The sequence below is a fragment of the Panthera tigris genome, chromosome X, assembly GCF_018350195.1.
Source record: "Panthera tigris isolate Pti1 chromosome X, P.tigris_Pti1_mat1.1, whole genome shotgun sequence".
Classification (NCBI taxonomy): domain Eukaryota; kingdom Metazoa; phylum Chordata; class Mammalia; order Carnivora; family Felidae; genus Panthera; species Panthera tigris.
In genome coordinates this window covers 7919162-7944668 of record NC_056677.1, presented here as the reverse complement: position 1 = coordinate 7944668, position 25507 = coordinate 7919162, and the positions used below count along the sequence as shown (strand labels likewise).

The following is a 25507-nucleotide window of genomic DNA, read 5'->3' as shown; positions in this document are numbered from 1 at the left end:
GGGGTCCTCAGGGCTGTGTTACTCCTGGAGGCTCCAGGCTCCGAGAGGCCACCTGTGTTCTCTGGCTCGTGGCCCTTCCTCCAAAAATATAGCACCCTTTCTGCCTCCTCCTCATAAGGACCCTTGTGATCGCATCGGGTCTACCCGTCCAGCTAATCCAGATCATCATCTCATCTCAAGACTCATAATTTAATCACACCTGCAGTCCCTTTGGCGTATGACATCTTTACAGGTTCTGAGGATCATGACGCAGACATCTTTGGGGGCCCTTATTCTGTATACCACGACCATTATATAGAAAGCCTTTTGGTAAATCCCCAACGGACTAAGCCTCCTGAAAGGCAGGTACGCACCGTGTTCTGTCTTGTATCCGGCACGATCTTGAATGTGGTACCATGTTACAAAAATGTTTGTTGATTGACTTTTTGTTCGTCGATTTCCATTGTGAGTCACATACCTTTCTCTTTACACTTTTTCCTAGATATGTCAGAGGAGCCTTTCAATATCTGGGGAACTTGGCATTCAACATTAAAAAGTGGATCCAAAGACCCGGGAATGACAGGTGACATACTATCTTTTAAAGGCTGTTTATCGCACTTGCTTTCTAAATTAAGTTTCTTTACTTTTTTTCCTACTATCATATTAAGTACTTGTCAGATGTTATCTGGAAAATGCTGAAAATAGGGGGAAAACCATATAAAGCTATACTTAGCCTTTCTGCCAAGGTATGTCAACCGTTGACTATATCTCATTTCATTTCCTTTGCAAGAGTTTTTTATTATTTTTTTAAGGTTTATTCCTTTTTGAGAGACACAGAGAGACAGCGCGTGAATGGGGGAAGGGCAGAGAGAGAGGGAGACACAGAATCCGAAGCGGGCTCCAGGTCCTGAGCTGTCGGCACAGAGCCCGACGCGGGGCTCGAGCTCACAAGCTGTGAGATCATGGCCTGAGCTGAAGTCCGACGCTCGACGGACTCGGCCACCCAGGCACCCCCTTTGCAAGAGTTTTTAAACATAGTTACAATCATTCTGTCTGTGCAACTTTATATTATCTGTTTCACTTCCATTTTCCAGTTATTTGCCATTATTATTGTGAAGGGCCACGTAGTGTTCCAGCCTGCATACGCCTGGTTTAAAACCCATTTTTTGGTTATTGTTGTAATAAGTGATGCTGTCAGGAACTTCTTTCTTGCGCATTTTGTTCTGTATTTTCAATGAAGGACAGACTCACAGAATTTGGGAAAGCAAGTCATAAATCCAGAATAGGGCAGCGAGTCAAAATTAAGAACCTTCCCAAACATCCAGAGGTGCAGTCGCCAGTTTGCATTTTTGCTCATTCGAAACCGCAGTTGTATTTATTAGTCTCATTTGCATTTCTTTCATCCCTTACAGTTTTGTCCCCCTTTGCATATCTGGAATTGTTACGTTTTACATAATGTAGTCTATGGCTCTTTGTTTTTGTGAATTCTTCCACAAAACTGATCTTTACTTAAGCGTTAATCATTTATATGCTTTTCTCTTTCATAGTATTTCATTATTTTAGCCCTTAATTCTTTCATCTATGTGGAACGTATGTTAATACACAGCATGAAGTGTGTAAACTGTTTTGGTTTTTTGTTCCAAATACGCGTGTGTGTGTGTGTGTGTGTGTGTGTACATGTGAGTGTGTCTATAGTGCATCTATAATTTAGTGGCATCTGATCCAGCTGAATTTCGAACGGGTCCTTTATCTAACTACATCCCGTTGTATCCTATGAGGTGCTTTACTACCTTTTGCCTCAAGGATAAACTAGTCCCAGATGTTCCGCTCCATTTCCCCGTGCTATTTCAACTCTGATCAGTCCCTGTGTAAACGCTGCTGTCTCTTGCCCCAGTGATCGTCTTCTCTTTCCCCGCCTACTTTTTAGTAAATGAGAGAACGGGGCGATGGCGGTCTGGGGACATAGGCGCCAAGAACCCGTTTGTTCGCGAAATGCAGTCTTTTGCCCTCCCTTCAGTTTCCTCGAGCCTTAACCTGTCACAGGTTGATCTCTCCCTCACATCACGTCACAGTGTGGATCGTGCAGGGCGAGGAGGGGCGGGGGAGCTCTGGTCCACACAGCCATTCAGGGGCTCGGGCCCCACCCAGCCAGTGGCTCCCCGGGGGTGTCTCCATCCCAGCCTAGTAGTGGGCGGAAGGGGTGAGCCCGGAAGACTCACAGGCATGTGTGTTTTTATTGGACCAGGCCTAGAAATGGCTGACGTCACATCTCTGCCCCCTGGCTGGCCAGGCCTCAGTTATGTGGCCCTCCTAAATGCAAGGCAGGCTGGGAAATGTCAACCAGTCCTTCCCACGGGGCCAGTTTAGATTCAGTTCATCTGTTCCAATGGCTTTTACCGACGTCGTAGAAACACGAAAGCATTAGAATTTGTGTCTCCCCAGGACTGCAAATTGCCCCGAACAAGAAGAGAACGCTTCCTTTACCTTCCACGCTCGGAAAAGTTTTCATAGCCACGTGGAAGGGGCCTTTCCTGAAATAAATCAGTGGCCAGGACTATCTAGTTTGACAGCTAACGTCTGTCTTTGGAGCTGCGACGTGCACTGTGCCGGTGACCAAAACGTCACGTGTCATTTCTTTTACTAGGAAATATTTTACTTGAGGCAGCGGCAGCTAAGAGCCAACTGGGCTTTTTCGGGTTTTGAAGCTGCCAGTGGGAAGGAAATGACGGGACCTCCCAACGGGGATTCTGCAAACTAATTCCCTCTCTTGCCCCTCTCTCTGGCCTCCAGGTTCCTATGGAGACATTTTTGAAAGTAGCTCCCTGCGACCGGGGCCATGTTCCCTTTCTCAGGGGAACCTGTCCCCGAATTGGCCTCAGTGGCACGGGAGCCCCACAGAACTGGAACGTGGCCGGCAGGTCATTCGGAGGACTCGGACCACGGCCACCGTGGTAGAGTGCACGGCCTGCCCTCCCGTGTCGCGGGTCTGCAGCACGCCCCACATCCAGGGCGGCGGCAGGAGACCCGAGCAGGCCATGCCCAAGGCAGGGCGGTATTTGACTCTGGGCAGTGCCGAAGACCTCACCCAGAGCGAGCTAGACACTGCCTGGCCGCAGAGCAGAGCCAAGCCCTGGCACCAGAGACCTCGAGAGGGCGAGAAGCGTGACAAGAGGCCTCCTCCTCCTTATCCTGGTCCAGGGAAGCAGGCTTTGGCGTCAGCCCGCCAGCCTGCCGAGTCACTGCTGTGGAGGCCTCAGAGGCCCGAAGAAGGTTCCAGAACAGCTTCGGAAGAGCCTCGGGCCACTGAGCAAAACCCGAGCACTGCCTACTCCGGTCCCGCCGGCGATCAGAACAGCAAGACTTTGGGCGACCCCGAGTGGCTCGACTGGCAGAGAGAGCGGTGGCAAATCTGGGAGCTCTTGTCCACCGACAACCCCGACGCCCTCCCGGAAACGCTGGTCTGAGCCCGCCCGAGTTCGTGCCCCCACGTCCCAAACAGCCTTCTTTCGCTCAGTAGGGACATCAAATCATTGTAGGGACAATTGGACACCTTCTACTTATTTTTCTTCTTTTACACTTTAAAAAAATAACACAGGAGAAACCGAGTTCACTCAAAGATAGAGAGCACTACCCTTGCCATTGATAATAAAGTTCTATTGCATAGCCAGCCTTAGGAGAAAACAAAAACAAAACCGGATGGCGACATCCAATCGAAAAACTACTCACTTTGGCTCTGTATAAGATAAAACTCTTGCTTTGATATCGCTTAATTGTATTTATGTGACTTCCGTTCTGACTGTTGTATATTCTGTAACAGATTATGTATGATAATCATATATGATATATTCACAGAAACAGAAGGAACCATTTTTTTTTTAAATCACTTCACGCATACTAAGGAATGAGATTCCATAGAATGTTCTAGAATATGCACAAGCAGGTTTCTGTGCTTTTGCCATAGCTTTTTAACTGGGGATAGCCCTTCCTTCAATGCCTAAGAAAAAACGCTAACACAACAAAACAAAACAGAATATGCCAAGCCATATTTTTATATAGTAGTGAGATACCAAAAAAAAAAAATGTAGTCACCGAATGCTTTTTCATATTGAATATGTTTTAAGGAGAATATTAAATTTGATACATTATGGAATATATTTTTAGAATCTGTTTAGGAAGGTTTCAGTTAATCAAACAAGAGAAAGGCCGTGCCTAACAAAGAAAGAATAATTAAGTTGTCCTTCCCAGTTTAGATCAAATTCAGTTTTATATAGACCATATATAATATATATTTATAATGTATAATTTTTATGTATTTTCCAAAACTACAAACTGGAATCCAACTATACAGTGTTTAAGAATCCAAATGGAGTATTCAAATTACAGAACGCAGTTTTTCCTTCTGCCCCATAATCAGTATTAACCAAATTATACGCAGTGCTTTGTAAAGTAAATCATGTTTGGAAAAAAAAAAAAAAACTACAGCTTTGTATTGACGTCGTGCCAAAGGCTGAGGAAATGTTTCCTTCAGGAATTTTGTGTGTATTGTAAAATGCTCCTGCCACACTTCAGTTTGAAGTTTTTCAACCGCAAAACCATTTTTGACCAGCAGGTGGCGATTCGCTTCAGTATTTTCTGAGATTTTTTTTTTTTTTCACTTCATAAGGGAATGTGTATTATAGAAAAGGAATTTTTTTTTTTTTTATGGAACATGCTACTCTTAATCTTCATGTTGGCAATGAAATTTTCCGTGGTGTTTCTTCATGTTCTATCTTGTGCCATGATGAATAAAAAGTTAAACAGAGACTTTGTTCCCTGGCATTAAATCTGATGAATGAACTCACCCGCCATTCCAGACCTACCCTTCACTATCCACAAGTCCAAGTGCAATAGACAGCAGCACTACTATACATATGCAGCTAAAGAGCTGGTAAAAAATTATCAGACGGTTTGGGAACACTGACACACTTAGAAGTTTACAACAATCATTTCTTGCGAGTGGGGGCTGTGTTTAGCCACAGGCCGGGTTTCCGCCTGTTGGACAGGTGTTGCCAACACAATCCCTGTAAGGTACATCTGTCCTAAAGGCCTTAGATGCTTCATTCGTTTCAGCGGCCGGCTGGGACTCAGGAAGGATTCGGCCGCCAGTATCCGGATCTTCCCGGGTGCCCGCACGCAGCGGAAAGTTGTGAACGAGGCTCCGAGCAAACGCTACTCGATTGTGGATGGCAAGTTGCTTTTCCGTGCCACCCCCTCTCCTCCTACTGACCCTGTGTTTTCCAGGCTCTGAGCGTGACTGTGACCTGGCCAGTTGTTTCCCCCCATTCTGGACTGAACTGCCTCGTGCATCGGGCCCTCTGCCCGCCAGGCTCTTGCCCAAAGAGTTTTATGTTTTAAAGCTTCCAGACCAAATGGCTCTGCGGTGGACGTCGGTGACACAAAGGGTAATGAAAAGTCTCTCCATCTGTTGATAGATCGAGAGTAGCTGGTCCAGGAAACAGGGCTCAGCATGTATTTGAAATAATCAAACTGAGTGTGTGTGTGTGTGTGTGTGTGTGAAAGAGAGAGAGAGAGAGAGAGAAACAATATTCACTCTCCCTCTCTCTTTGTGTGATTTAAGCCCAGTGGCCGTATCTTTAGCATAGCGAGTGAAAGCTGGGTTTTTAGATACCCTTATCACATTGAAAATAAGTTGTTTTAAAATACACACACGGGACCCAAGGACCGGAGTGGAAATTGAAGTAATTTGTAACACCTTGTAAATGACAGAACGCCTGACAAGAAACAAATAGAGCTCAGACGCTCTCAGGTTGGACAAAACCGTGGAGCAGGCTGTTCCAGTTTACTCCTGTGAGCAAAGAAGCGATGTCGCAGGTGTCTCTGCGTCTGTGAACACGAGCACTGCTTGTGTGTCTCTGGCAACAGGGCCAGAAAGATGATGGCAGAAATGGCCGAACGCGAGTTTCTCTTGATCCATCTAAGTGGCTGTTAACGTACGCGCGTTGTGGTTTGTCACAGAAAACACAAACCTCTCCCACCAGTGGAATTTGCGCAAGTTGAGGAAACATCTAGATAAGCCCGGCTTGCTTCTTTTCTCCTGCGCGTTTCACTACACACCTGCTTGGCAGGGGGACAGCATTGGGATTAAACGTAAGGAGCCGTCCGGAACAAAGTCCAGGCCTGTGGCGCAGGCTTCTGGCAGGCGGACGGCAGGGGGTGGACGAGAGACGGGACCACGGCTCGGCCGGACGGATTTCTGAAACGGGACTAAACGGGCAGCAAATGTTCGAGAGAAAACAATGCAAACCAAAGGCGGATGCCAAAAAAGGTGGAGAGTCTTCGGCGCAGTCGAGGCGACAGATGGCGTGGCGGAGACGGGCGACGGCGGATAGTGGTCCCTGGGGTGCGCACCCCTGGCCCGGTGAGGCCCCCCCCCGCGCACCGAGGTGCGCGCAGCACCCGCCCCAACCGAAGACCCCACGGAGGTTGCAAAAGGGTCAGGAGATTCTCGAAATTCAATTCAGGCGACATCCGTTCAGCCTAGAGTGACCGACTCGTCCCAGTTTGATGGGGACATCCCGGCTTTCGTGATAAAAAAAAAAACCAGGGCCCTGCCTCAATGGTCACGTTTTAGTAGAGGCACCTCGCGTGCTGTGTCTGAGATGTAATTATACTGAACACAGATTTCTTGTCCCGGATACGACACGGGACGTACTTCTGTTAGAGAGCCACTCACTGGTTACCTGACATTCAGTTGAACTGAGTGTCTCTTGGTAAGTCTGGTCACCCTCATCTGCAGCCATGGTACCCCACTCAGTCCCCAGTGGCTTGACATCTTCACTGAATGTTGCACGGGGCCTCCCCAGCCCTGAAGGACCAGCTGCATGCCTGCCACGTGCAGCCACATTCTCTCTAGCCACCAGCCACCCCCTGGTCCAGGGCGTCTTATCCCCAGCCTCCCCGGGATCCCAGCCTCCCCGGGATCCCACCCTCTCGGCCTGTCTCGCAGGTGTCTTCTGTGCGTCTGCCCTCACCAGCTCCTTCGTTCCTCCACGCCACCGCCCTGGGTGTAGTTTACAATCCACACCTTGTCACAGGCGTGTCCCTGCTTTAAAACCACCGATGGCCTCCTCCCCCTCTGGCCTCCAAGACGAAGTCCACACGCCCGGTGATAACATCCAAACGCTCCAGAGTCCAACCTCAATCCGCCCTCCGCCCCTGGTGTTTCCCCACAGCGCTACCGGCTCCTCTGGCCACATCCGGGAGACACCCCATCCCCACACGCAGGACGCACTTCTGTTCCAAGGGTCCCGACTGCTCTTCCCTGCATTTCCTACTCAAAGGCTATTATTTCCTTATAAAGTTGGCTTGACGCCTCCCATCGCACACACGTGCTGAATCACAACTTACACAGGTACTTGGCCCACGTGGCCATTTTCGCGAGCGTTGCTGTGCCTTATCAGTACCGCTGTACGTTGTATCTCGAGATCATTCCCACTCTGCCCTCGAAGGGAGGCACTGTGCGCTCAGGACTGGGCAGAGACCCGACATACGGTCGGCATTTGATAAATTGTTGGCCGAGCGTATGCGTGTAAATGTGATCGAGCAATTTACCATGCGATGGAGCAAACACACAAGTCCGTGGGCCTCCCCGCAAACACAGAGATGGAGGTATGTTTTCCAAATTAACAGACTTTGGAAGAAACGGCAGGACAGTCTGGGGAGAAGCGCATGGCGAGCACAGGGACCCTGTGTCCTCGCCAGCCATGCTCCACGAAGACACGTTGCCCAGCTCGGTACTATCTGGGACAGGCAGGGCGGGTGGCTTGGATGTGTTATCTTTCCATTCTTAAGAGTAAAAATCTAGTCGTAGGCATGGCAAGTAAATGTATATTTGCCTGCTCCCTGCTTGGTGCACGCTTGCTAATATTGGAGAAACAATGACCTCTCGAAGTGTGGCCTTCGGGGTCAGAGAGAACAGGGTTTGACTCCCGGCTTTGTCATTCACTAGCCGGGTGACCTCAGAGTCATCAGGGCATAATAACACCCGACCTTCAGGACTGTTCTGAGGGTTAAGCGAGAAACTGCCTAGAGCAGCGGCCGGCCATACACTAAGTAGTCAACAAATTGCCGCGAATGCTTTAGAAGATACAACCTGGGACCCTCTGCTGCGAAGGGCAGGTCCTGTAACTAGCATCTATTAACAACATCTGCTCGAACAGAGGTGTTACACTCATTAACTCCTCTAACCTCCACAAGCAGTAGACAGGAACCACAGCTGTCCTCTGTTGGCAGAGGGCACAGATGACTCAGAGTGACATCACACGAGTCGCCCAAGGTCACACAACTACAGGGCGGCAGAGCCAGGATGTGGTGGCAGGCCATCCAATTGTGCTCTGTGGTTCTTGGGCGACAAGTTGGACAGAACTTCCGGTGTTTCCATACAGATAATATGCCCACGTTTGCTCGGAAACTGAAGGAGGAAAAAAAAAAAATTCCTCCTACCCTCTTAAGTGTTTTACCCAGGGCCTGTGAATTAAACTAGCAAAAGACAGCTTAACAGGAGAAAAGGGTGTATTTCATTCCCATAATGGGAGCCAGCCAAAGAGTAGCTGGCCCCTTAAATGGTTGAAGTTAAAGGTTTATCTGTCTTAGGAGAGAAAAGGGAGCGGGGAGAGACGGCTTCTTTGAGCAAAACAAATAGGTTTATGTAAGAAAGACACATGGGCTTTTAGGAGAGCAGACAGCAGAAAAGAAAGTTTGCGATAATGTGAGTCTATACAGGTATGAGTGATTTTCCCGTCTCCTTCAGGACCATAAAACGTCTCAAATGTGTTCAGCTTAAAATCGTCTCCTTGCCAGCTCTGGGGTTTCCACAAAGGTAAAATGCATTAGAAAAGGAATTAGAGACATGCTTTTTCCTACAGGAGACAAACAGGGCGAGTCGGTGCTCAGAGCCTCCTCAAAGTCCGGTTACTTCGCTGGCTCCAAGATCAAGGACCAGTCCGGGGCCAGACTGTGCTCGGGAAGGTCAGTCATGAGACGAGCATGAGGCCAGATGAGCCACCTGGCCCTTCTCCCTTCCCGATGCGCCACAGGACACTTTGCATCTGGTGGTCTTGCCCTCCCTCTCACCTCCCACCAAGAGATTTCCATCAGCTGCTTAGCCATCTGGGGAGGGGCGGTTGCCGCCTCGGCCGTGAGCACATCCGAGCTTGGCAGAAGGGCGAAGATCCGCGAGGGACCAAGCCAGTGCTGGTTTGCAATGTCGCTGCTGAGCGAAGTGTGCAAACAAAGACGGCAGAGCCCTTCGGCAGGGACAGAGTGCAGACGCCAGAGGGAGAGGCTGGACGGGCCCCGGGTAAGCCGTTCTGCAAATGTGAATGTTTGGGGTTGAACTGTGTCCCCCCAAAAGATCTTGAAGTCACATTACCTGTGGACGTGATCTTATTTGCAAACGGGGTCTTTGGAAATGATCGACGTAAGATGAGGTCATTATTAGTGAGGGCACAAACCCAGTGTGGCTGGGTGTCCTAATAAAAGGGGGAAATTTGGGTGCAGACACAGCCCCCCATCCATGTGGAGCCTGGGGTTCTGCCACAGGCCAAGGAACTACCGGAAGCCGGCAGAGAGGCCTGGAGCCCATTTTCCCCAGGGGCCTGGCTCTGCACTCTGATCTTACTTGTAGCTTCCAGAACTCGAGAGAATGCCTTGCTGTGGTGTAAACCACTCAGTTCGTGGTGCTTTGCTGTGCCCTCGCCAACGAATATGGTGAGAAAATCTCAAGTAGCACAGATAACCCAGATGATGCGTTTTCCCTCTGAGACCACGATTCACGCAGGAGCAGCTCGCAGTAGAAGAGGGGTTTTCTGTGTGCCCGCTGGGGACACTGTCTTCACCTCATTGCTAACTCGCCATCACCTACAGAAGTCATGTGAGCAGATGAACTTCCAGAGGAAGGACAGATTTCCAGGGCACCTGGGTGGCTCAGTCGGTTAAGTATCTGACTTTTTTTTTTTTTTTAATGATTTATTTACTTTTGAGAGAGAGTGCGAGCACGAGCGGGGGAGGGGCAGAGAGAGGGAGACATAGAATCTGAAGCCGGCTCCAGGCTCCGAGCTGTCAGCACAGAGCCCGACGCAGGGCTCGAACCCACGACCCAAGAGATCATGGCCTGAGCCGAAGTCGGACGCCTAACCGACTGAGCCACCCAGGCGCCCCAAGCCTCTGGCTCTTCATTTCGGCTCAGGTCATGATCTCATGGTTGCCTTCTCTCTCTGCCCCTCCCCCACTCGCTCTCGCACTCTCTCTCAAAATAAACTCAAAAAAAAAAAAACCTAACAAAGGATAGATTTTCATTATTGACACAAAACAAAGGTGAAATTGTGCGACATTCAAAACAGAGGGGAGCGGGTGGGCTTGAAGGAGGAGACGGAAACACGCAAAATTGGCCAAGCGGCATTTACATTGAACACGCTTTCCTACTTGGGACTTCGGCCGGCGCCAGGCAGAGCTGGGGGCCGGGACGGGTGGCAGTGTGCAGGATTTCAAGGACCTGGAGGAAAGTGGGGCCGAGATCGCAGGCCCCCCCCCCCCTCCTCCCAGCAGCCCAGTCTCCTGGGAGCTCCTTTAGGAATGCAAATCCTCCCTGACTTGCTGAATCAGGAATCCTGGGGCTGCCCCCTCCCTCTGTTTTAACAAGCCTTCCAGGCTATTCTGATCCGCAGGGAAGTTTGAGAAGCATCAAGCTGGGAAGCCACAAAAGGGAGACAGCTGGAGGGAGGGATGGGCAGCAAGATCCAGACTGCTGCTCTAATGCAATACTTTGCCTGACTGATATCGAATCGTCTGTTTTTTTAAAAGTTAGATGAAGCTGGAAATCATAACATGATTACCTGTTATAGTGTAACCAGAAACACATAAACGTACATCATTTGTGACTATTTTCCCAACCCTTTCCGGTTTCAGGGAAATATTTTTAGTGATTCTCCTTCAAAAACCTTCTTAGCCGTTTGTTAGTATGTATAGACTTGGTTTATCCGTTTATATTGCGTTGTCTTTTCTTGTGCTTAATTGAGTTACTGGCTCTTTTTTTTCTTCCAAGATTTTCTTTCGATCCAAGTTAGTTAACATCGAGGCTAGTATCGGCTTCAGGAGCAGGATTTAGTGATTCAGCACTTCGATACCGCACCCGGTGCTCATCACAACAGGTGCCCTCCTTCATGCCCATCACCGTCTAGCCCATCCCCCACCCGCCTCCTGCCAGCGGCCCTCAGTTTGTTCTCCAGAGTCAAGAGTCTCTTATGGTTTGTCTCTTGGTAAACTGACTTCTCAATTAATAGCAGAGGGGGGCTGTAGGGATCAGCCAGCACATTTTTTTTTCTTTTTTCAAAATAGCTCTCTTGGGCTGTAACTACACACAGTACAATTCACCCACTCAGGAGGATGGTGAAGGGAGTTCGCCCTATCGGGACGAAGCTGAAATGAAGCATGAAGGGAACGGCATCCGGGGAGCTGGAATCGACCAGGTGCACACTCAGCCTTGCACCTGTGGTGACGAGTCCCAGCAAGGCCTCTGGTACTTGCTGCCAAAAACGTCCTGTTCATCTTCCATGCCAAGCCATTGAAGGGCCGGGAACTAGCCGCGTGAACTTACCCGAAAATGTAGAAGGAAAAGCAAAGTGTTTAAATGATGATTCTGCCCTTCAGGACTCCACTCAGCTACTGTTGTGACGTCTCTGTCTTCACACGGTTCCCCCGTTGTAGCACTGAGTCGTTGTTTCCGTGGCCCCCGTCACATGTGACCCTGCATGTCTGAAAGCATTAAGGAAACAATTATAAATCCAAGACGGCTCCCACGTGTCCACGCCTCATCCCCCGAGTAGACATAGGCGTCCCGAGAAGGAACTTGTCTTAGAAGCTTTAACGTCTGCACCAGCAGCTGCTACGATCCCACAAAAACACTGGAACGCTTGCTATGGGAGGTGACGCCAGGTTGAACACTTGGCAGGAAGCGCTGTCACCGTCTCTTCAAACCAAGGGAGTAGCGTACAGAAGCATGAGGTAGATGTTTTACTGCTTATACAAATGGCCTGGAATTTTATTAAGGTAACTGTGCCACAGCAGTAAGTGTATTCTGTCTATCATGGGGGAAGGAATAATATCACTTTATGCTGTAGGTTTAAGAAATTATGAAACATTATGTAATTTTATTTGCAGAAAACATAACCTTGTATTATCTGTTTTTGTGTTTTTATGGTTTTGTTTTTTTAGTTTCTTTTGAGAGAGAGTGTGAGTGGGGCAGGGGCAGAGAGAGAGGGAGAATCTCAGGCTGTCAGCGCAGAGCCCGACGTGGGGCTCAAACTCATGAACTGTGAGATCGTGACCTCAACCACAGTCAGACGGACGCTCAACCGACTGAGCCACCCAGGCGCCCTTGTAATATCTGTTTTGAGTCTGGATACAGATTAAATTTTCACGGAGCGGGGATACCTTTGGGATCCCGGAGATGCGGTGAGCTACATTTTAGACCAGGGAGCACAGGAGCCCAGTTATAATCTTTATTTTTCTCCAGCGGGACTTGCATATTACATACACCATGTCCCCCTGCCCCGTTTCTAGTTTTCAAAAGGTCAGAGACTGCTCCCTGCCTTGTCCAATGAACCCGGATCAGGAGGAGACCCTGCTGTTCCCCCAGCAGACAGATTCTCCTTGGGAGAGGGAGGCCGACTACCTATCGTGGCTTAGTACTTCTCGGATGCCCCGCTTCTCCCTCACACCGCCCTTTCTTTGTTGATTTCTGAATGCCTGTGGCCCCCACCCCAGATTCAAGTGTTGACCTCTCGCTCCCAACGGGATGGTATCAGGAGGTGGGGCCTTTGGGGGGCGCTGAGGTCAGGAGGGTGGAGCCTTGCGAGGGGATCGGGTCCTTCTAAAGGAGACTCCAGCCTGCGCCCTTGCCCCTTCCTGTGAGGACCCACGTGAAGACGGCCTGCTGTGAACCAGGAAGCCAGCTCTCCTCACCGGCCCGGAGTCTGTGGAGCCTTGATCTCCGACCTCCAGCCTCCCAAAGCGTGAGTGGTAAATTTCTGTTGTTTCTCAGTCGCCCGGTCAATGGCATTCGGTAACAGCAGGCCGAACGGGCCAAGATTTATTATTCTTTTTAAGGCTGAGAAAGCTGAGGCCCAGAGATGTGAAGATCACACAGCAAGCGAAGGGGCTGAGCTGTGACTCTAAGCCAGCCATCTGCTTTCGAGACTCGCTTTTTTTTGGAAACTGAAGTATAACTGACACACGCCATTAGTTTCAGGGTTACACTGTAAGGATTGGTGTTTGTATCTATTGGAGATGATCGCCACAGTTAAGTCTCCTTAACATCCATCACCGCAGTTACACTGCATCCTTAGGACTTTGTTTATAACAGACTTGGACCTCTCGAGCCCTTTCACAGATTTCACCCCCGCCCCATGTTCGGCAACCACTAATCTATTCCTCTGTATCGATGAGCTCCGTTTTTGTTTTTTCAGATTCCACATACAAGTGACATCATATGCCATTTGTCTCTTATTTCACTTAGCACAATGCCCTCAAGGCCCATCTGTGTTGTCACAGACGGCAAGATTCCCTTTAAGCTGACAGTCTGTCGTCCATCTATACCGTATTTTCTTTACTCATTCCTCTGTTGGTGGACACTTAGGTTGTTTCCATGTCTTGGCTATTGGAAATAATGCTGCTGTCAACATGGGGGCACAGATGTCTTTTGGGGGACATGCATTCATCACCACACATGGCCTCAAGCCTACGAAGACACAGATGATCCACAGTACAAGTCCCATAGTCACTGCAGAGGTGAGGCATGAATTCTGCATCTCATTTCAGCTAGGAAGGAATAGCTCTGCTAGAGAATTAACTGTATTGGTGACTCAGTAATCCGTTAACTATACATTTAGTATATATTCAAAAATACTTAGGTGAACTCGTGTCCCCCTAGATTACCACAGCCTATCTTTAAATTGGAAATCTAGAACTTACCACCCTTTCACTTATAGACTGTCCCTTGAAAGACTTGAGTGCTGATCGGGGCTGCCCCTTTTGCCTGTCGTGTTCCCGGGACGACGCGGAGGGCATAGCTCCCTAGACACAGGGAATTGCTAGGGAATATTCCAGGGAGATATACGAGCCCGGTTCCAACCCCGCCTTGTTCACTAATACCTGCCCTAATGACAGGAGTTTGTTCTGCTTCTGAATAGTGTGAATACTGGAGAGAGAAGACTTAATTTAAAACCTCAGAGAACATCCAAAATGGAGTTCATGTTCCAAATGCATCTCCTGTCAGAGCGGAGAAGTGTTGGCCCCCAGATATGAGCGGGTATGATCTAGGCACACAACCGCTCTGACATCCAGTGGGCTATGACCTCTCCCAGGAGCGGTGGAAGGCTGGACTACATCAATCCTGCATTCAGCCTTGATGGACAGTTTACTGTGGATGAGGTCTTTCTCGAGAAACAGTGTGGGTCTGTCAACGGGGGGAGCCCCTGCCTGTGGCGCAGTGTTACACTTTCTCGTAACACCACCTTATCCTACACTCACTCAATGGCACGTAGGACCAAAAAACTGCCAGCGGTTATTACTTTTCTCAGTTTACCAATGTGACTCACGGATGACAAAACGGCTGCTACCAGGGAGACTACGGCGTCACTTCTGCACAGGTGATTTCTGTCTGGAGAAATGGCCGGGAGATGTGAAGTTACTCTTAACATCAAAACCTGTTAACTATCAGCTTTATTTTATTTTAAAATATACAAATATTTTGACACGTAGAAGCGTTCAGAGCTGTCGGATTTTGAAAACACCACACAATACCGACACAACCAAGAAATTCCACGTCACGTGAATCGCTGCAGACTGCCAGTTCCTTCCACTAACCTAACATTACAGATTCAAGGTACATCAAACGGGTTAACATTGGCAATGCTTAAGAGAACAGTAACGTGCTGCTCTAAGCAGAACAGCCAGTTTAGGAATCACGGCAGAAAAGCATTTCAACGGCAAACTTAGAGCTCCCTGCAAAAAAAAAAACCTGCACCGAGACACCGAGTTGATACAAACATTCCGTATCTGGGAAAATACTCTTCTTGTGAATTCTAACACTCAACAGAATAGGATCCTGTCTTCGAGAGGGACCGTCCTGGCACTGTGACTTGCACCAAATCTCTAAGGTTCGGGTTAGGCTGACCGGAGGGAGGGCTTCAGGCAGAAGACATGGGACTCGGAGCGGGGAGAACACGTCCAATGTCACGGGCAACGAGACCTGCTTGCGGGAGCGGAGTTCAGTACCAGGATGGCAGGAATCAAAATGGACATATTTAAAAAGTGAAAACATATACACTAATGCAGGCGCATCATCAAATCATGCGGGTCTTGAAACTATTCTCTAACAAGGCCCAGCCTGAGTGATTCTCACAACTTGACTTCGTGGAGCTGAGACGCACCTTAGTTTTGCCGAGCGCGTTCCCAGGGCACACCTCTGCGTTTTCCTAAGGGTGCGCTCCTAAACCGTACGGATGACGGCACAACCTCCGGAAAAGAATCTTTCTTAAAATTGGAAGGGAGCCCCTTTTTTCCTTACTCTTCCTCATGAACATGTGAGGTTGTTCACTCTTCTAGATTAAATGCACAGGCAATACTGCAGCGAAAGGAAAACCCAAGGGACCGCTTCCCACTGAGGCCAAGTGGGAAGGAAACCTAGAATGATCTGGCATAAACTATGAAGTGAAAACAAAAGAACACGGTGCATGGGACCCTCACTAGGTATACAGTGTCACGACCCACTTGACATTCCCATTACATCACGAGAGCAATTCGGTTTGGGGAAGAGTTTAATGTATCGCTCAGGAAAAAAATAGCTCGTATTTTCCCATCGCTAACGGAGCGGTGGTTACGAGGTCCAGCGCCACCACGCGACCTTCATCCTGTCCCACACCGCCGAAAAAGAATCCAAAGCGGGCCGGACGTCCAGGATGGTGAACTGGTAGTCCTGGTTAACTTCGCCGCCGTCGTAGTAGTCGATGACATACCTGACTTCTGTCCCACAGCGGTTGATGATCCAGTCGTGCCTGTCAAAAGGCAACTCGTACCTGAAACGAAAACATGCTCGTGAGCGTGAAAGCGCTTGCTCTCGGGGTCACACGCCCAACCGGGGAGGTGAGCCTCAGAGGACCGGTCTGCTGCGCTGAAGAGAGACGCTGCTGAAGAGCCGCGATGAGCCCAGCCCAGGTCAGATGACGGCTCGTATGTCTGCAGAGCAGCAGTCGACAGAAAAGAGACCCGGGCCGGGGAGGTCCCAGGAGGCGCTGCAGCGATCCAAGCGTGAGCTGAGTCTGTCTACGCTGGAGGAACAGAGAGGGACGCAGAGCGTTCAGATGCACAGAGACCACGGGAAGGAGCGAGAGGACAGATCCGAGAACACGGAGGACAAGTGAATTCCGTGCTACGATAATCAGACCGGGGACAAGTCACAAAACCCTAATAAATCTGCCCACCACTGGGCACACTTGAGGGAGAGGAAGAAACCTGCAGCTGAACACTGAGTTTTACAAGACGGAGCTGCAGTCCTGAGGCTGTCTGCTTTAGGTGCCAAGAGAAAGCTGATCCTGACCCGAGGCATGTAAAATCACATTTGTGCGCTGCCACTCACCCCATCCAGGAACGGATTCTTGCCCTTGGTGAGTACTCTTTCGCTTTACCTCCGAACCGGATCAACGATGGACCACAAGGACACTCCCTAGAAATTCGCCAACAAGAAAAGCCTATTAAAATATTTTCCCCCCTCTGAGAAATGCGATGTTGCAGTTTTTCAACAACACACGTTTTTCTGTGTGCGTTTTATGTATCACATTTACAGAGTGAGAGAACTTCGAAAACAATTCAGAGAAATATCCCTTTTCGTTAAAAATATTGCTCTTTATTTCGGGGTCAAGTCTGTTCCACTCCTTCCACTTCAATCCAAGTATCTGCGCTGTTTCTTTCCAGGAGTGAGGAAATGGACTTTACATTTGGTGGAAAGGGAAACGTTCTTAGGAAAAAGATAAAAGGTTAAGTAGTGGGCATGACACTTCTTTCACATGCTGCAGCTGGGTTTTTTAAGACGAACAGAAGAAAATCCTACTCTTCTTTCATTTGAAACCAGTGAACAAAGCCTTTATGAAGAAAAATGCTGGCTGAATCCCTAGGAACAAACGAAATCAGCGATGGGCCGGCTCTTCACATCAGGATATACGAGGCCACCTGTCTTGTTAGCTGCTGTCACCGTGAGGACAGGCTTCAGCCCTGGTGGCCCTAATGATGGGGCGGGGGGAGAAAACCAGCCCCAGTGTAACCGAGCCCTACCCGAGGCCCATCCGAGTTCCTGTACTTCCTTTACGAACCATTCGCTAGCATCTCAAGAGGGTCGCCAGCAAAGAAGTAAATTCGACCCAGGCAAGCTTTCTCCTGGAGGCTGTAGCATGTGTCTCTAAAGGGCCAACTTCATTTCGAGGGACCCCAGAAAATGACTAGGAAGGGGGTGAAACTGACAAAGCGGACTTCTCCTGGTCTCTCTCTGCTCCAAAGTCACACTACAAGTAGTTGGCAGGTGGCTTTCATTACAGTGGACTTTTAGTCACTGCAGACACCTGTGGGTGGCTTCATCGGTGAGCTGGGAACATGGCTCCTGCTGGTCTCGGGTCGCGGAGGGGAGTCCTGGGTGCCCTGCCGTTCTCTCCTCGCACGGACCCCTCCCAGGCCTGGTGCCCAGCCAGTGACACCCACGGAGGGCTACTAATGAATCTCAGAGTTCAAATATTTAAAAACCGGGATACCTTAACGAAATCATTAAGTGGACTTTAGCCAAGAAGTTAATCCCATTTTATCACAAATTTAAAATGTAATTCATCAATGATGATACAATCTGGCTTTCTGTGCAGACATCCCCCACCCCTACGGTTCTCGAAGTGGACTCTGCAGACCGGTGGCATCTATGTCTTTCTAGAAATGCCAAGTCTGGGCCTCATCCCAGACCTACTGAATTAGAATCCCTGGGGCTAGGGGCCCCGGCTCCCAGAGACCTCAGGCCCACCACTGCTGACAAACACGTGACTGCTGCACCTGTTCCCCCGAGGGAAAGGCCCACTGCTGAGACCTCTCCTGAGGTCTGGTCCTGATGGGGGTTCAGTGATGCTGAGGGAACGGAACTGCTCTTCTCCTCACCCTTGGGGCACAGCACCGGGCCATCTCCCACCCCATGTGCCTTCCGTGTACTGTGACATTCCTCCCACTGAGAGGCGGGCACCACGGCCCCTTCCCCTGAACCCGGGCAGGCTTGTGATGCTCCGGGACTGCCGAGGCCAGGTCATCAAGGGAGATGTAGCTTCCCTGGAGTTTTCCGGAACACTAGCTCTCGGAACCCAGTCACCATGGCGTGAGGAAGCCGAAGCAGCCAGGGGCAGGTGTCCTGGCTGACAGCCGACACCAGTCACCAGGTGAGGAAATGGTCTAGCCTGCAGAGGATCCCGGCCCACGGCCGTCAAGCCCATCCCCGATCAGAGCCTGGCTGCAGCCCTAGGCGTTGTGAGCAGAGATGAGCCACCCCCGCTCTGTCCTTTCTGCACTCGGGACCCAATGAATCCACAAGCATAATAAAATGGTTGCCGTTTCACGCAGCTGGGTGGGAGCGGGTCTGTCACACAACTGTCACCGAAACAGGCCTACCACCTAAAATGTTGTATTACAACAGCACACTGTTTGAATACAACGTTAAAACTCTAGAAAGCAGAGCCCAAATAAGAAAGATGTCGGAAAAATGCTGTTTTTTTTTTTTTAAGCTCTCAGACATACTTACGCAGCATGAAGGGCTTCCCACTTCAAAATCTCCTTCCAGGCTTGCTCGTTATTCTGATTGTGAATTCTGATGATATTGTACATATCTCTCTGACTAATATCGTCATCCTTCCACTTCCACCTAGGAAAGGACATTTGGTAGAACTTGATAACATTACTGATCACGCCATAAAATCAACCCACATATTCGTTTCACCAAGTCACCAAAAACCACTTGCACACAGATCAAGGAACCATAAAGTAACACTTTTTCAGTCAGTACCACTGATTAACTTTTTCTAAGTACTTCACGTAATAGAATTTTTAAACATCTATTACTGGCTATAATAAGTTAATCTCGTGTGTCAAGTTGACTGGGCCATGGGGGGCCCAGATGTTTGGTCAAACATTACTCTGGGTGTGTCTGTGAGAGCATTTTGAAAGAAAATAAGCTTTAAATGGGTAAAACAGAGTGCCCTCCCTAATGTGGGTGGGCCTCATCTGATCAGTTGAAGGTCTTAATAAAAGAATGAGCCTCTTGCAAATAACAGGGAACTCTTCCTGCCTGACTGCCTTCGAGCTGGGATACGGTTTTTTCGGGCCTTTGGACTGGAATGAAAACAACAGTTCTTGGGTCGCCAGCCTGCCAGCTTTTAGACTCAAACTACACATCAGCTCTCCTGGGTCTCCAGCCTGCTGACTGCAGATTGGGGGACTTCTCAGCCTCCCTGATCACGTGAAGTCAATTCCTTACAATAAATCTCTTTACATCTGTAAAGACACACACCCCGTTAGTTCTGTTTCTCCAGAGAATCCTGACTAATACGCTGGCCTTTGTACTGACGTTCTCGTAGGTCTGAAAAATCGGCTGAATGTTATATACTGTCTAGCTTATGAAAATTTACTGTATGTTTTGGGGATAAAAACCTCTTTAACATTTCATTCTTAGATGAACTTGATGAGCAAATTTATACCCTAACATGCTCACTCACCCTTTGCGTAACATCGCGTTCCAGAACATCTGTTCAGAAGGATAAACCCACTTTTTGTCTGAATCTGCTCTCGGAATGGATGACTCCTCCCTCACCGTAGACAGCGCAAATGGCTGATCCGGGGCCGGCATCTGATTGGGTGGCGGCATCTAAACGAGGTGAGCGGGTTTTTAAATGTTGGAAATAGACACAAAGTGGAAACGAACAATATAATCGACGACATTCTGGAAAGCAGTGCATCATCACACACGAGGCACAGGTTCCCTATCGAGCCAGTGACATCACGATTTCAGACCTGCCAGCTGATTTGGTTGTTCTGAAGAGTTCTAGTTCTAAAGTTGTTTTTCCTTGTTAAGGAGTTCTCACAAATGGTAGGTACACACTGTGGCTATATTTTCTGTCTCTTTCTCCCCAAGGATTAAGAAGTAAAAATGATTACTGTGACTGCAGACATTTCTAAAGCCCTTTCGATGACGGGCTCTTCAAAAATGCCTGGTCTTTGGAGGAAGAGTCTCAGAAGATACATGTAGACCACCACTTTCTTTTTACGTGTTCTTTGCTTTTACGATCCTGCTGATGCTTTCCGTCTTTGGGCTGAACACATTAGAGAGGAGCAGTGACGCTGGTGGACTGGAAGGAGGGGAAGAATCCTTCCTCCCAGACATAAGGGCGGCAACAGTGCTGTGCAAATACTTGCCCTGGACCAGGGGCTCTCGCCCCGGGCACCGCTGCCATTTGGGGCCAGACAACTTTTGGTTACGGGGGTCTGTTCTGAGCACTGTAGGGTATTTGGCAACCTCCCTGGTCTCTACCCAACAGTACCCCTCCTCCCGAGTCGTGACAACCAGGGTCCTCCCGAGGGCAAACATCAAGCCAGGTTGAGAACCCCTGGCACAGAACTTTTTCTGTGCTGGAAGTATGCGGGATTTTCGAGCAGATCCGCATTTATTATTAAGTCACAACGTGGCCCCTGGTTAGAATGATGTGCACGGTCACCACAGTGGGTTTAGGGACTCGCATCAGAGGCAGGTGGGATTCATTCTGGGATCTGCCACATGCTGGCTGAGGGATGCGGGCCAAACCGCACGCTTGATCATTCTCAGTGGCTTCTGCTCTAAAAACGGGGACGCTGACACTACTGGCTGCACAGGGTGGTTATGAGAACTACTCAAAAGCATGTATGGTGCTTAGCATGAGGGCTACGGACGCGACTAAAAGAAACGCTGGCTGTTATTAACACTCTCACTGCGTGTAACAATCCCATGGGGTAAGAGTCTAGGTCTGTGGGATTCCAAAAGGCCCATGTTCTGAACCACTAGGCTGTTCTCTAATAGCAGTACTGTTCCCTAGTAACTAGTGTTACCTGGAACAGTAGTCTAACGAGGGCACTTTTAGAAATGTCAGGAGACACATTAGGTTGTCATGACCGAGTAAAGAGGGTCCCACTGGCAACTGGTGGGTAAAGACTAGGGAAGCCGCTAAATATCCTATGGAGCACAGGACAGCCCCCACCGCAAGGAACCCACCAGCCTCAATGTCAACGGTGCTAAGGCAGAGAAGCCCTGATCTTGTCCGCTTTCCTCCTCAACACAGCAGCGTCCTTAGAGTTTGGCAGGGTCATTACTGAGTGCTGAGGCTGAATGTCTGTGTCCCTCCAAATTGACTGAAGCTGCTGGCACCTTCCAAGAGGACTTCTCAACCTCTGGAACCGTGAGAATAAATGTCTGTACAAGCCACCTAGTTGCTGGTATCATTACATACATAACATACACACACACGAACACACACACATATATATCACAGCCCTTCTCTTCCAGACTAAGTATTTCTAGTTCCTTCAAATGTTGGCCAAGATTTCTAAATACTTTTGGTAACCATGGCCTTCTAAGAACCCTGTTCTGGCCTTCTAAACTACAGATCTGAGTCTGTCTGTCTCTCCATTAAAATGGGATTCCAAACAGGAAGCCTCCACCCCCCGCACTATCGCAAAATGTAGTGAGGCCGTGCTAGTCTTAGCCTTGCTTTGTCACGCCATCCCACTGGTGGCTGCCACGGGACGCTGTACCACACCAGTGACTCTCACGCAGGCTGGCACCCAGCTGGGCCGGAAAAAGTGCCCTCATCAGCCTCACGCCTATGAGGTTTCCCAAGACCAGAAACACCTTTACCAATCCTAACTGCACTCCTCATGGGACTTCCTGCCTTCCACTTATCCCCAAAGGAACTATTCCTGTGGTGTGGCTTCTTTCCAGTCAACCTACTCTGGCACTTGGTGGTCACGGTTTTCTTTTTCAGGCACCCTCTGAAACGATACTCAGAAATGCCTTCTAGATCTTCAGTGTGGATGGAATATGAGACTTCTGTATCTTAAGAGGAAGAGACAATCAATCCTAGCAGCCAGCGATTTGTCCTGGGAGTCCACAAAGGCATCTCCGTATGACAAGTTGTGGGGAGGGGGGCCGAACGTGAATTACCAGGTTAGAAGGGTCCAGGTCCTCCTTACTGCCGGCCACGGCGCCGGTGACAGGGCACTCCACGTACTCATATGCACGGTCCTGGTGGGTGGGCACAGAGCTCGTTTTGTTCTCACAAGTTGGCTCAGGTGGCTCCGCACTCACTGGACAGCCTGAAGTAAATGAAGTGTAAAAACAGTGTCACCGCAAAGGCAGGACATCTAGCTCTCTCAATCCGGGCCCTAAAGAGCTAGATTTCTGACCAGGGATCACCATCAAAGGGGGAATAACTTGGAAGGGTACTGAAAAAGTGTTACTTTGTGGTAACACTGTTACCATACTGTTTCAAGCTGCCAAGAACTAAGCTAGCTAACATTCTAAGATCCTAAAGACCAGGAGAAGGTTCTAGATATTTATTCTCCCCTTGAAAGAGAAATGGGTACTCACTCCCTTATTGTGCCATGCCCTCAGCACAACTCTACAAAAAAAAAAAATCTCAACACTTGCAAAGGAACATATCGTTCGTTCCATGGTTTTAGTAATGGGCTAGAAGGTACCTGCTTGGGCTCCCAGCAGCGAGCTGTTGCAGAGGAACCTAAGTGGGGGGTCGGCCACGTTTTACCAAATCTCCCTTTCTATTCACAAGTTCCAGAAAAGGCCCAGCCCCGATCAGGACACCAGAGGCCTGGCTTCCTGATACCTTCTCTCAGGTACTGAACACAGGAGATGAAAATGAGCAAAGGAGCCCTCAAAAAGGCTCCTGGAGAAAAGTCTGAATGCCACCCTGCTTGTGTTTGCTCTAGGATGGAAACAAGGCACAGAAAACTACTCCTTGGCCAAGGTTCTATTCCTCATGGGTAGATAGCAAACATTTAGCAACAAAAGGCACATATTAAAGAAAACGGTCCACGATCCGCATAGGACCCAGATGCCACTTCAAAGGGAAGGTCTGAACCTATAAGAGCAGCAGTGAGAAGGGCAGTTGATGCCCAAAGTTCCAGGGTGCTAATGGAAGCAAGTGTGGGGACTGAGAAGCTGGTCTTAGACTCAGGAGAGGCGCAGGCACCAGGAGAGCCATGGCCCGGGGAGACAGCTGCCCGAGTAAGGAATCCCTGTGTCAGGAAGCAGCAGTAACACCAAGAATACTCTGGATGACCTACACACCAAAGACAAGTTTCCTTTCACTTCCTGTCTTCCCATTCTCCTCCCAGACCCTCATTCTCACTAGGACCTTGTATAGCTGTCCAGTTGAGGGCTGAACAGAGACTTGCTATACTGCCTTTCCTCTCTACCATTCAAAGTGCCAATCTTTTCTGGGTCACTGATCCCAGCTGGCTGTTAGAAAATACCAGTAGCCCCTTTAGTCACCTACAAATACCCGCATTCTTTACTAATGCAAACAAATCAGGCCGACAGCTCTTTTGGATACACGGTAAATGAAATCAAAGCCTGTTTAGGGCTCTATGATCTGCCCCAGGTCACAGAGTTTCTGCTGGCTCTGCCGCTTATTAGCTGTGAGACTTTTTTAAGTTTCCTGAACCATAAAATAGGGAGAAAACCTACCACACAGGATTAGGAAGATGAGAATGTGAACTCCATTAGGCAGAAGCTTTTTGTGTTCTGTATGTTGCTGTTCTCTCAGTGCAAAAACAAACAAAACCCACCAGTGCTTGGCGAAGAGTGGGCGGTGGGTAAATTCTTGCTGACTGACCAAGGCAATGAAAGACTACAAGGCAAGCAAGTGTTTTTCAGGCGACACGTTTATAGACACAGTGCTCTTCCAGGGTTTCTCCATACAAGAAGAATGGAGACAGATGCAGACGAAGCAGGTGTTTTCTAACAGCCAGCTGGGATCAGTGACCCAGAAAAGATTGACACTTTGAATGGTAGAGGGGAAAGGCAGTATAGCACTCTTGACATGCGGGGCCAGGTGATTCTTTGTTGCAGGCCTGTGCTGTGCACTCCAGGGTGTTTAGCGGGGCTCCTGCCTTCTACTCACTACATGCACCACGTCCTCTCAGTTTTGACAAACCAAAATGCTTCCAGACACCGCCACATGTCCCCTGGGGGGGTGGGGGGGTGGCCACCCAGGCTGAGAACCGCCGATGGCAAACTTTGGGGGGGTAAGAGCTAAGGTATGGAGCAATCGCTTCACTCTCACGCACTATCCTAATCCTTTTGGGAATTCCCTTTTTTGTTTTCTAGACAAAGGGTCGATTACCTTTCATTTTCCCTTCATGCATGGGGCATCCTGAAGGCGGGGATGCTGCCTGATGATCAGAAGCATTTGAGGTCTGAACTGCAACAGCAGGGGTAGACGCAGACAAACCCATGGTTGGAACCGCGAGGCCGAATCCAAACAATTCTAAACTCACGCGTGCCAAAAAGCAAAGAAACCGATTAATGCTGATGCCTGGCCTCTGACCACTCCCTTGGTATTCTTAATCTGCCCAACCCTTGTTCCTCCCCCTTGTCATCCTGTTGTAAACCTACAGGGCAGGGTATCCACTTTGAGGGATAGCTTTAATACATTAACCCCTTTAGGAAATACTAGTGCGAAATCTACACCACACCACCCTTTAGACGCACGTTTCTAAGACGTCCGGATTTTGGGGGTGAGGTGAGGGCGCCCCTGAGAAACTACACCACACAGAGGGGGGTGTAGGTCTAGGGAGCAGGGGGTCCTCAAAGTGGTGATCCAGATGGGAGAGGGCAGCCCAGACCAGAACCCCAGACCCGGGCTTAACCAAGGACTGGGAATGAGGGAAGGGTACGGGGCAGAAAAGGGATTCGAGGAGGAAGGAAAGGACCGCGGACGGGAGGACGCGGCCAAAGTCTTCTTCACGCGGTCCCTGCGTGTCTCACCTGGGACCCCTGTCCCAGGACCCCAAAACCCACCGGCCTCGGCCAGCCTGCCCCTCCGCACCTGACTCCAGTCCCGGGCCGCTCCGAGGAGCCGGCCCCGCCTCTAACCGCTAGCCCGCCACCGCCGCCTTCTCCTCTCTCGGTCACCGTTGCCTTCGCGGTCACCGCTGGCGTTCGAGCGCACCGCTACTTCCTTTTCCGAAGGCGGGACTTCCGGGCGCGCGGGAGGCGGGGCGCGGGCTGAAGAGGAACGGCTTCCGTCGATCATGGAGGAGCGGGCCCCGCCCCTTCCCGCCTCGACCTATAAGCTTGAGGGCCGCTCCCCGGCCCCGCCCCTCCTAACCAGCGCGGGCCGGGAGAGTTCTG

At 49.6% G+C, this 25507-nt stretch overlaps 2 protein-coding genes across 6 annotated transcripts in view; one reads left to right on the top strand and one right to left on the bottom strand.

Annotated features, from left to right (window-relative positions):
* Nucleotides 1-4780, top strand: part of ARHGAP6 (Rho GTPase activating protein 6) — a 449413-nt gene extending 444633 nt beyond the window's left edge. For all 5 annotated transcript variants that reach the window (XM_015538744.2, XM_042973700.1, XM_042973702.1 and 2 more), the window contains 2 exons: nt 482-562; nt 2770-4780. In XM_015538744.2, coding sequence (XP_015394230.2) covers nt 482-562; nt 2770-3443 — 755 coding nt within the window. In that variant the 3' untranslated portion in view covers nt 3444-4780. The remainder of the gene's footprint in view (nt 1-481; nt 563-2769) is intronic.
* Nucleotides 4781-14744: 9964 nt separating this feature from the next.
* LOC102965890 (holocytochrome c-type synthase) lies at nt 14745-25339 on the bottom strand. The gene is made up of 7 exons (XM_042975016.1): nt 25203-25339; nt 24498-24641; nt 22298-22449; nt 19824-19972; nt 18854-18973; nt 16673-16759; nt 14745-16112 (listed from the first exon to the last, which is right to left on the bottom strand). Exons 2-7 carry the CDS (start codon nt 24607-24609, stop codon nt 15914-15916), a joined length of 819 nt encoding a protein of 272 aa, XP_042830950.1. The 5' UTR covers nt 24610-24641; nt 25203-25339; the 3' UTR covers nt 14745-15913.
* Nucleotides 25340-25507: the final 168 nt, after the last annotated feature.

Excerpts from the sequence above, each read along its gene's own strand:
- LOC102965890 (XM_042975016.1), bottom strand. The coding sequence starts at position 24,609 with ATGGGTTTGTCTGCGTCTACCCCTGCTGTTGCAGTTCAGACCTCAAAT. Across the intron at positions 18,974-19,823 it reads AACGCGATGTTACGCAAAGG|GTGGAAGTGGAAGGATGACG; the intron begins GTGAGTGAGCAT and ends GTCCTTTCCTAG. Across the intron at positions 16,113-16,672 it reads AGAATCCGTTCCTGGATGGG|GTACGAGTTGCCTTTTGACA; the intron begins GTGAGTGGCAGC and ends TTTTCGTTTCAG.